Here is a 12,171-nt window from a genome sequence, read left to right on the forward strand (position 1 = left end):
ACGACAACGGAGATGCACTGTAACATTAACCTTGTACACCAAAACATACAGAGCATCAACGGCAAGGAATTAGAAGTTGAACTATTTGTAGGAAAATTCAATATACACATTTTATGTATTACGGAGCATTGGCTCACTAACTCACAGCTGTCAGTTCTTAATATTAATAATTATTCATTGTCAAGTGTGTTCTTCAGAAGGGCTGGTCATGGTGGCTCCTTAATTTTCTTACATAATAACTTAAAATGTAAGGATAGAAAAGATATAGTTAGTCTTTCTGTGGAATGCATTGTTGAACTTTCTTGTGTGGAGTTGGAACAAATTATTATAGTATGCGTGTACCGACCCCCTCCTGCTGACTTTGATCAATTTGAAGAGGTAATGGAAGATGTAATGAGGCGATTGTGCACATCTTCCAAACAAATACTGATTTGCGGCGATTTTAATGTTGATATTCTAACAGAAAACACAAAATCTGTTAGATTTCTTAACTTATTCAAATGTTTTGATTTGACGCATGCTTTTAACGAACCTACTAGGATAACCGCAACTTCAGGTACCTGTCTAGATAATATATTTTATAATTGTGTGCTTGAGAAAAAGAAGATAATAAATAAATTAAGCTCTGATCATAGTGGTCAAATAATTACTATCTTAAATAATAAAACCAATAGCAATCAATGGGTAAAGTGTAGGCCAATAACTGAAAGTAAATTAAAGCGATTTAAAAACACAATTATTTCTAAAATTCCAAGTCTTGCATTTGAAAATAATCATCCAGACATGCTCTTTGGTACACTTTTCAAGTCAATAGACAGAGAGTTTAGTAAAATTTTTAACTTTAAACGCATTAATGCTAGCCAAAAATTAAAGTTTAGCGAATGGGCTACTGTAGGCATCTATAAAAGTAGAGATAAATTGTACGAGTTGTACGAGGAAAAACAATATAATCAAACGCGAACTTATTTAGATTATGTAAAAAGTTACTCAAAAATTTTTAAACGTGTTTGTATTCTTGCGAAATCGTTACACATCAAACAGAAAATAATTGAGTCTGAGAACAAGATACAAACCACCTGGAATATAATTAATAGAGAATCAGGAAAAATCAAACCGCGGGATATGAGTTTTGAATTAATTGTCAATGACAAAAAGGTAAACACTGATATCGAGGTTGTTAATGCATTTGAAGATTTTTTCCAGAATGTTCCTATCTTGTTAACTGATTCACTAGATTCGTCTGCTACGGAAGCCCAGAGACTATTAAGAGGCAATGTTAAAGAGTGCAACGTTCTTTTTGAATTTCACCACATAACTGTATCAGACATTAAAAAATCTTTCAATTTATTAAAATTAAAAAGAACCGGAGATCTGTGGGGCATGTCAGTGAAAGTAATATCTAATATAATTGATATCATTGATCCCCACTTAGCTATTATTTTTAATGAATGTGTGGACTTAGGTATTTTTCCGAACCTAATGAAGCATGGCAAATTGATACCACTTTTTAAATCAGGAGACAAATCAGATCTTAATAATTATAGACCGATTACAATATTGCCAACACTTAGCAAGGTCTTTGAAAAAATCATATTAAATCAACTTTTATGTCATTTTAATTTAAATAACTTGTTTCATCCTGAACAGTATGGTTTTACAAAAGGTCGCAATACAACTGATGCAGGGGCTAAACTTTTAAAACATATTTATGAAGCATGGGAAGGTTCTAAGAATGCTATTGGTGTGTTCTGTGATCTGTCCAAGGCGTTCGATTGTGTTGACCATAACACCCTTCTACTCAAGTTAAGCCACTATGGCATCAAAAATGTTGCACTCGATCTCATTGCCTCTTATCTCAGTGATAGAACACAGAAGGTATGCATAAATGATATAAAGTCGCATGGTTCCACTACCATAATGGGCGTCCCACAGGGTTCAATTCTGGGTCCTTTTCTATTTTTAGTGTACATAAACGATTTACCATACCATGTCAGCGGCATATGTGAGATTGTACTGTTTGCTGATGATACATCCTTAATTTTTAAGTCCGACAGAAATAAAGATAACTCTGACGACGTAAACCGTGCCATATCGCATGTGTCGCATTGGTTCACTGCAAATAATCTACTTTTGAATGCCAAGAAAACAAAATGAATTGAGTTTATATTGCCAAATGTTATAAAACTAGATAAGTCTATAATGATCGATGGTGAAACACTGGAAATGGAGAGTTCCACAGTTTTCCTGGGAGTGACCTTGGATTGTAAACTTCAGAAAAACTGTCTGGTAAACTTAGCTCAGCGGCATTTGCCGTGAGAAAAATAAGACAGTTTACTGATGTCGATACAGCTAGGCTTGTTTATTTTGCGTACTTTCAAAGCGTAATGTCTTACGGTATTTTATTGTGGGGCAAAGCTGCCGATATATAATCTATATTTGTACTTCAAAAAAGGGCAATTCGAGCAATATATCAATTAAAATCACGCGAGTCCCTTCGTCAAAAGTTTAAAGAAATAGGTATACTAACAGTAGCCTGTCAATATATATATATAACAGTATAGTATATGTAAGACAAAATATTAATTTGTACAAACGAAAAGGAGATCTAAACCCACGTCTTACTAGACACGGGCATAAGTTAGTTATTTCAGCACATCGTCTCCAAAGAGTAAAAAAATCTTTTGTAGGTTTGGGTGTACTCTTCTATAATAAGATCCCCAAGACTGTGATGGACCTGCCAATGCATAGCTTTAAGCAATGTGTTAAAAAACATTTACTTAGTCGAGGGTACTACAACATTGATGAGTTCCTTAATGATAAAGATGCTTGGAGGCCGTTGGATCAGCTTCCACCTTCACACAGGAAGTAAAACTATAAGAAATGTAAACAGTAATTGTTATCAATTGTAAATTATAATACTGTATGACTTTTTCAAAAGAGCAACTGTTGAGTTTCTTGCCGGTATCTTCTCAGCAGGACCTGCCTTCCGAACCGGTGGTAGAATCTTTACAAATAGTCAACTGACGTGTCAAAAGTGCTTGTAAACTGAGCCTACTTGAAATAAATGATTTTTTGATTTTGATTTTGATTTTGAAATTGGTTCAGTAGTCTTCGAATATTTGCACACACATAAAAAACAACAACAGTTATTTTTTTTTGTACTACTCGAAGACTACTCTTATTATGGAAGTCGAATATCAATATCTAAAAAGGATCGATTCTTCAATCGAATACCAAAACATGGATCGAGTAATCCAATAATCTGTGTAACGAATCTAAGCGATGTGTTTGTTATGTCTGTGTTACTTGATCGATGTTTTGCTGTTGCGGCTGAAGAATTGATTAGTTAGATCGTTGATCTTATAGTTTGACAGAGATAACGTCTAGCGAGGCAGGTACCTATACAATTCGTCTAAGAGTATCTACGAAGCTTTTATACACACATTAGTTCTCTACCTTGGAGGATTACACTGTGTCATTTTAGTGATGTCCTTTCTTTGGAAAAGTAAATAACCGTTACCAGGGTTTTGTATACTGAAATTACTAGCGGACGCCCGCGACTTCGTTCGCGTGAATTTCAGCATTTCACAAATCCTGCGGGAACCATGGATTTTATTATACATATAAATCTTTCTCTTCAATTACTCTATCTACTAAAAAAACCGTATCAAAATCCGTTGCGTTGTTTTAAAGATTTAAGTATACACAGGGACAATTTGAAAGCGACTTTGTTTTAAACTATATAGTGATGATTACAATGCTAAAAGTAATATAAAAATAAAAAGGTAATGAAATAAAATACAATTTATTGTTTTAATAATAGGTAGTTTAATTATGCGAATAGCTATAATTAATTGGAAAATAAATAAAACCGTATAAAAATTATATTTGAATTATTATCTGACAAATCATTATATTATATGTATTAGATACTAGGTACATAATTAATAACAAATTCATACAGCAATACAAAAAAAAACTACTACTTTTAAATAAAAAGAAATAACTACTAACAGTAAATAAAATGTACCTACCATGTTATAACAATTTTTTTATTTAATTCTACACCAAATTGTTAAAAATTAGGTGTAGATGGTAAGATTGTGTTAAGTTTTACATAGATTAATATGACTGTGTTAGGTGACAGTATAAAAATCTTACTGTACCTATTATGTAAATTGGTATTGATTTTAATTTATAAGTTTAGTGTAAATGAAAATCGCTTAATAAACATCTTAGTGGCCCGCCACTTATTGCTGTAAAAAAGTGCGTCTTATTTTATATTAATGTATAAACCCTCATCGGGGTATAAATTACTGTTGTGCTTCTATTCTCATATAATAAACTTCCTACATTTATTTATTAGAATCTTGTAACTATAATTAATAAGTAATAAGTTAAATTTAATAATACTCTACTAAAACAATATCTGGAAGTCCAACCTAGAATTAAAGTTTAATTTATTTGTGTATTTATATATAAATATTATCACAAAATAAATCTTAATCGTTGTACCATTAAACAGTGCATTTATTTATTTTTAATATGCAAGTTAGAATGGCAGTGAGTGAAATGACGCTTGATATTCTTTAATATACTTCCTAATTAATATAACAATAAAATATAATAAATCTCATCAGATCTTCTAGATTCAGAAGCGTATTCTTCTTGAAATTTTACTGCACGTCGTGCAGTGTAACGTAATACATCTCGTGATATACTCTTCACCAGAGACGTTACGATAGAGGGAATAATATTCCTTAAAGACCCTTAATATGAGTCACATAATCAATATCCTCCAGTTCTACAGTTCCTTTCAATCAAGCTCATCGTATTGCAGTACTCGGAACGTAGGGTAATAAGCGAGCGCGGGGGGCGGTGGGGAAGGAGTCGGGGGTGCCAACACGACTGCCGGAGGCCGCAGCCCCTGCGCTGCTTGATGCTAATCATCCACTAGCTCCCACAGCATGAGAGCAGCGTCTGAGCCACCGGACGTCACAAGGCAACGGTCGTTAAACAGAAAACGAGCTGAATATATAGATCCAGTGTATGCTTTCACTTCATTGTACTCTGCTTTGGGACTGGCACAAGGATATCTGCAATAATGGGAATAACATTTAATTTAAAATGGTTACTTGAAAATCAAGCTACCTACCCTACTGCCTTAAAATTTGTAGGTATATAGGTATAATAGGTAATCGGGTCAACAATATATTTGGGGCCACCCCTACAGTTGAGACGAATATATTTATCAGAAATAGGTAAATCAATCAGAATATTCAGATTTAAAGTTCGTTCAATATACAAAAGACTAAGTGTATCAATTAATACGATATGTTTTTACCTGAATAGCCGTAGATAACCATCAGAATCGCCGCTAATAAGAAGATCGTGGGCAGCTGAACGACTAGCGGCCGTAATAAGTGACGTCATAGGATAAAAGCGATTATTCCACATTCCTAAAAATAAAAACACACATATAATATAAAACAATAGTTTCTAAACACGAGCCGTGATAGCCTAGTGGATATGACCTCTGCCTCCGATTCCGGAGGGTGTGGGTTCGAATCCGGTCCGGGGCATGCACCTCCAACTTTTCAGCTGTGTGCATTTTAAGAAATTAAATATCACGTGTCTCAATCGGTGAAGGAAAACATCGCGAGGAAACCTGCATACCAGAGAATTATCTTAATTCTCTGCGTGTGTGAAGTCTGCCAATCCGCATTGGGCTAGCGTGGTGGACTATTGGCCTTACCCCTTTCATTCTGAAAGGAGACTTGAGCTCAGCAGTGAGCCGAATATGGGTTGATGACGCAGTTTCTAAACTTATAGTACCTGCGCAATCTTATTATAAGCGGCTAAAGGTTTTTTTGTCACCAATGGTTGCTTGCTTATCTATATAGCCAATGAGGTTAAATTGCCATGTGTAGGATAGGGGTAGGGTTGTGTATGTGAAGGTTAGGCGGAAGGGTAGGGTAGAGTTAGGGTAGAGTAGTCAGGTTCGCTAGTATATAAATAAATAAATAAAAATTATTTACCAGAAACAAGAAACCCGACTGTAGAATTGTATGTAAACCATTTTACATCTTTCATTGCTATAGGACTCTTCTCTGGTGATAAAGCTTTTATATCCCCTGCAAAGATGGTATTCGTAAAATAACAAGAAAGTTAAAGAAGATATTAAAATTTCCATGGAGGCTCACTTACAGAATGATAAATCGTAGTCAGCAGTAACAGTTTGCAAATAAACACCATCAAGGCTCCAATCCAGTTGAACAAGTGGTTGAGCACCTCGAATTTTATTTGATTTTTTATATGAAAAGCCATCTCGAGATACCCGGAATAGATATATACTTCCATTTTGAGATCCAATCGCAAGAACATCACCAGCTAAAATATAAAGACATGATAAATTAATCAAATAATCTGATAGGTACATTATATTCTATACTCTATAGCCTGACCATTAAGCATAAGATGCGAGCCACGAGTTAACTCGTGACAAAGATATACGACAATATAAAACGTATTTTTCTACACGCGATATAATGTCGTTGATGCACGCTAGGCCTACAGCAAAAAATAATAAACGTCATCATTTTGCGAATAACGAAATAATTTAACTTCTACTAACCTACTAATATTACAAAGACAAAATTATTCTAGCCCAGATGTTTATATTTTTGGTCACGCTATAATACAAATATTTTATGTTATTATTATTGGGTTTACCTGAGTTATACTGCAAACAATTAAGTGGAGATCCACAAACTCTCAGGGTAGCAACATGAGCTCCAGCATCAGCATTTAAAATCACTAAATGGCCCTCTGTACTACCCGCAGCCAACGCCCCACCTCCAGGATGCCACGCTAATGATACGCATTCATAGCCAACCTGAAAAATAAATAATATATTTCTAATTATAAGCGGCTTAAGTTTCTGTTTGTCGCTATTAGTTTATAGGTTACTTGCGTAACTGAACTAGCCATTGGGGTGATGTTGCCACGTGTAAGGAATTGGTAGGGCAGGTTTATGGTAGAGTTATGGTAGGAGTAGAGGTAGGGAAGAAGTAAGTGGACACACACCAAAGCAAAGCTTGACCTAATCCGCTAGTCGAATATAGTTGGGTGAGATTTAATAAATATTAAGTTTATTAGTTACCTATTATATGCAAAAAAGGGATAAATCTCTTAGATATAATATACGCGACATTTAAGCGAAGCGTTGTAAATCCTACCTGTGTAGCAAATATTAGTTTGTGACCTTTCCATAATGCAATGTTTTTATCGTGACCAGCTGTCGCAAACATTTCGTCATCCGGATGAACAGCTATGCCCATCAATGGTCTGTGATGCCCGAATATCACCTTCAATAAAAACCCAAAATAGATAAATAAAGAGTAAACGCAAATGGTTTTTATTAGGTAGGTATACATAATGGCGATAAGTATTTTTTTAAAACCACAATTGAACTTTTTTCCTCGACCGACTTCTGAAACCACCATTGTTACGAGGACTTTTATAGCATAATATCCAGTTGTAAGAGGGAGAGTGGCGGAGTGGCTTAAATACTGATGTAGGTGGATTGATTATTTTATAATAATGTCCCTCATTTAAAAACGACCATTCTATATGAAGAACCGACGATAATTATGTTGGTATACCGATATCGTATAAGTCTTGTATCGATTATCGTCATTTCACATTACTAAGTAGAACTTTTGAACCTTAACTTACTTGGTTGAACCTTCGCTGAAGAGATCCTTCCATAATATTATTTTTTGTAGTACCTATGTATAAATTACCATCATTCCTTCCCGGTCTTTGAGGGTAAATACTACGAACTCCACCAGCCGATTCAGTCAACTGTAAAAATAATGTTATTTATAATCAAATAAGTACAATTAAAACATTTTTTTTACAATTTCCACTTCTTACTTTGGTTTCTGTAATCCGTTTATAGTTTTGTAAGGAATCCCACGCTGCTATTTTTCTGTCTTTCTCACCGCCAGATATCAAAGTACCTTCCGAAAGCATTACTAAAGAACTGATTCCTTTTATGTGGGCCTGTAGGATTAATTTTCAGTTTATTATAGACTACTTTCAAAGTAAATTATTACAACAAAAATACAATAATTGATGATATACCTCAAACTCCATTCGAACAAAATAAGCCCCATCACTATCGACGCTATAAATCGTTATAAAACCATCACTATCAGCAGTCACCACGTCGCCATCTTGTTCAAACTGCAATGCAGTTACTTGAGTCCGAGCAGGCTGAAACCAAATACAAGTAAACTTAGTTCACATCACTAAATTATGATGACAGAGAAGGAGCTATAGATAATAGAGGTCAACGGGTTCTACGCGTTTTACGCCTGTTATGTAAATGGGCGGGAAAATTAAACTAGTTTTTTTTTGTCGTTGTTTATTATTAGTGTTACTTGAATTAAAATTTAAACGAATTTTGAAAAAAAATAAAATTAAGAAATCTTGTAAACTTCAGTATAATTTTTTTAATTAATCTTATAATTAATTTAATTAAAATAGATGTTAACTCACAGGTTTTATAATGTCAGTTCGTTCGAAAAAGCCATCTTTCCTCCTGTTCCAAAAGGCAAGATGCCCCTTGCCATGCGTGATTAGGAGATTGTCGTCGAGTGGGTGGAACGCGGCGCCGGTCAATTCTTCTTGTAACGTCTGGAATTATGTTGACTTGTTTAATAATCGGTGCACAAGGCCCCTAACTAGGGTAGGCACCAAAGGTTTCCCTCCCCAAAACCCAAAATCCATGCACAAGGTCCCTAACTAGGGTAGGCGTCATAGGAAAATTCCCTCCCCAAAACCCTGTACAGGGTCCTAATGCGTGTTCAGGGTAGGCAGTCAATGTTCGCATGTATGAAGTGCACGCTACTGCTAATAACCTATTATTCATATTTTGACGTCCACGTGGTGCAGTGCTTTTTGCATCCACAACTGTGGGTTCGACTCCAACGACTGGAAAATATTTGTGTATTGATGATTTTAGTTAATGTGTGATATACAATGCGAGTCCTTGCGACAATATACATTCCGAATGAAGAAAAGCGTAAAGTCTGCGGTCTCACAGAATTCCAAATCGAAATTGCGCATTATTAAAACGAATATGGAAAACGAGCGAATGCGGCCGGCCTAAATGACGCACATGCACTTCACACCAATAGAACTCAATACAAACTTATGCTGGACCACAGAATACATACTCGGACAAGTAATTTTCCAATTTTCAATTGTGCATACCCTAGTTAAAACCCTTGAGCACGCCACTGTCCTCATGTACTTATGTTTTATTCCTAACGGATTAAATTCTGCGCGAACGTAACGAATGCGAGCCCTGGCGACAATATACATTGGAACCCTCGTGACTTTAATTTTAAGGTTTTCGTCTTTAATTACCCACTTAAATCATGACATAACTTGGCAATTCAAAAGGATCGGCATCCACCTTTACACAGGAGTATTCGTAAAACCGTAAGAAATTGTAATGTTGTTATCATTTTTATATCTATTTTTAAATTATTTTTATAAAAAAAAAAAAACTTTACGATACGAATGAAGAAAAACGTAAAGTCTGCGTTAGTCTCACGGAATACCAAATCGAAATTACGCATTACGAAAACAAATACGGAAAACGATTGTATGTGGCCGGCCATAAATGCACTAAAATCACGCAATAGAGAACAAACAATAGGTAAACTATCCATCTCGATTATTGAACTGGTTGTAAAGCAACGGAGCTTTGTAAACTACACGGTAACACACAATTTTAAGCTGTAATACAATAAACTTATAGAGTAAAGTTTAATTGGCATAATAATGATAAAATTATTGCTACGAGCTACGAATGAGCGTAGCAGTGGCGCGTAGCGGTGGGCGTGGTGTTTTTAGTGCAATGAACTTTTTATAATTAGATATAGAATTAAATACTGCGTACCTAGCTCATGATTGTATCTAAGTTTTTTGTTAATTATTTGGTTAGCGGCTCTGGGTTCTAACCCTTTTGAGTTTTATCCAATTATATCAGAGTTATTGTAGGAATTTAAAAAAAAAATCGTCAACATTCGCTTGAAGAAGTGATACTCAGTTATGAGATGCGAACAGAACAAAGCGAAAACAAAATGAAACTTAAAGAAGGAGGTTAATAGCTTCAGTTAATGGATACACCCTTTGTATTTCGCCTTTTAGTGCAGTTATCTTTGTTTTATGAAATTGATTGATTAATTTTGTGTTTAGTGCCTCAGAATCGCTTCACTGCCAATAATTAGCTACAATTATTATGAATTTACTACCTTCTAAATATCTCATCAGATAATGACGAAACCAGAAGGCTTATTAGAACTAAACGTAACTGAGAAGCAAAGATTTGCTATTAGCTTTACTTGAATGACATATTTATCTCGATTATTTTCATTTTAAAACAAAACTAGGCTATTTAAGGCAATACAGCATGTCATACGAATGTTATAGATATATTAGATGAGATGGGTAGATAAAGGTTTTCAATGTTAAACTTACCGCAACTTTGCCAAGCAGGTGTCCCCACTGCCACTGCCAAACCGATAAAATGCTTTCACGGCCGGCGTCCACTGCCAACACGTAACTACCGCCGTTCTGTTCAGAAATAGAAACCTATTATGGTCAGATTTACTACATACTAACAGACGCCCGCGACTTCGGCCGCGTGGAATTAAGTTTTTTACAAATCCCGCGGGAACAACATATTTCATAACATATATCTATGTTCTGTGGTTGATATAATTCAACGTACAAGCTGAGAGAAGGCCACGGCCGCCACGCCCGCCTCGAACTCCGCCATGCCGAACACATGCAGCGTCTGCAGCGTGTCCGTGCGTCTGCAGCGTCGTCTGCGCCCCATGCGCTGCCCGTTCGCGACCAGCTCGCGTGACAGATGAGCTCCACTAATGGCAGTAGCGAGTAACATCAACGTACAAGCTGAGAGAAGGCCACGGCCGCCACGCCCGCCTCGAACTCCGCCATGCCGAACACGTGCAGCGTCTGCAGCGTGTCCGTGCTCCAGATGCGCACGTGCGCCTGCGCGCGCCGCCCGCGCCCCGCGCGCTGCCCGCTCGCCACCAGCTCGCGCGACGGGTGCAGCTCCATGCTGGTGAAATACATCATGTACTCGTAGTAAACTAAGCGGAAACTGTATGTCAACAGCCTAGGCTGTCAATAGTCATTATCAACCCATATTCGGCTCACTGCTGAGCTCAAGTTTCCTCTCAAAATGTGAAGGGTTAGGCCAGTAATAGTCCACCACGCTGGCCCAATGCGGATTGGCAGACTTCACACACGCAGAGAATTATGACAATTCTCTGGTATGCAGGTTTCCTTACGATGTTTTCCTTCAACGTTTGAGACGTGATATTTTTTTTTAAATGCACACAGAGGTGTATGCCCCGGACCAAATTCGAACGCACACCCTCTAGAACCGGAGGCAGGGGTCATATCCACTAGGCTATCACGGCTCTTCATACAATACATCATGTACTCGTAGTAAACTAAGCTATGTTTTACAGAAATGGAAACTGTATAGACTACAACCTTTGTTTGCCCTTGAACAAAAGTTACATGTGAAATGAACCTACATGAATAACTCGTAGAAGGCTGTTACTATATCAGATAATAACTCTGAGCACTATGCCGTCATTTCTGAGCGGTACAGGTGAGTTGGTTCATTTCACAGGTAGTTTTTGTTCGTTATCGATCTGTCAATCCCAAACATTTTTATAGTTTTTGAAGCGTGCATGAATGTGACTAATTGCGTATAAATTTATTTCAATTATAAATTATTGATAATTTATTAAAAGGCCCAATGGCATCAATAGTTAAATGCGTAAAATGTAAACTCTATGTGCTCTGCGAAATGATTCTTCTGCAATCAACGATCAACACAGAACTTTAATAATAGCATCCTTACCACTGTATATCCTCTGTGTGGCCCATGTAATGCCGCTGCGACTCCTCGTCTCTGTCGTACATGACGGCCACGGCGGCCACGTAGTACAAGAGCTCGCCGGTCGGCAGCACCCACAGGTTGCGCCGAGAGTCCGCGCCGCGGTAACCGTATCTAGGGGCATTATTTAATCTATGATAGTTGTACATATAAAT

General features: G+C 36.6%; 1 protein-coding gene across 3 annotated transcripts in view; it reads right to left on the minus strand.

Annotated features, from left to right (window-relative positions):
• Positions 1–3,816: 3,816 nt before the first annotated feature.
• LOC112054100 (echinoderm microtubule-associated protein-like CG42247) overlaps positions 3,817–12,171 on the minus strand; it is a 36,360-nt gene continuing 28,005 nt past the window's right edge. For all 3 annotated transcript variants that reach the window (XM_052881743.1, XM_024093757.2, XM_052881744.1), the window contains 13 exons: positions 11,981–12,130; positions 10,993–11,164; positions 10,558–10,653; positions 8,566–8,703; positions 8,149–8,280; positions 7,939–8,067; positions 7,738–7,866; positions 7,239–7,367; positions 6,733–6,895; positions 6,208–6,390; positions 6,039–6,134; positions 5,345–5,459; positions 3,817–5,096 (listed from right to left, as the gene is read on the minus strand). In XM_052881743.1, the coding sequence (XP_052737703.1) occupies positions 4,943–5,096; positions 5,345–5,459; positions 6,039–6,134; positions 6,208–6,390; positions 6,733–6,895; positions 7,239–7,367; positions 7,738–7,866; positions 7,939–8,067; positions 8,149–8,280; positions 8,566–8,703; positions 10,558–10,653; positions 10,993–11,164; positions 11,981–12,130 (1,786 nt within the window). In that variant the 3' untranslated portion in view covers positions 3,817–4,942. The remainder of the gene's footprint in view (positions 5,097–5,344; positions 5,460–6,038; positions 6,135–6,207; positions 6,391–6,732; positions 6,896–7,238; positions 7,368–7,737; positions 7,867–7,938; positions 8,068–8,148; positions 8,281–8,565; positions 8,704–10,557; positions 10,654–10,992; positions 11,165–11,980; positions 12,131–12,171) is intronic.

This window comes from Bicyclus anynana, chromosome 5, assembly GCF_947172395.1.
Source record: "Bicyclus anynana chromosome 5, ilBicAnyn1.1, whole genome shotgun sequence".
NCBI classification, from domain to species: domain Eukaryota; kingdom Metazoa; phylum Arthropoda; class Insecta; order Lepidoptera; family Nymphalidae; genus Bicyclus; species Bicyclus anynana.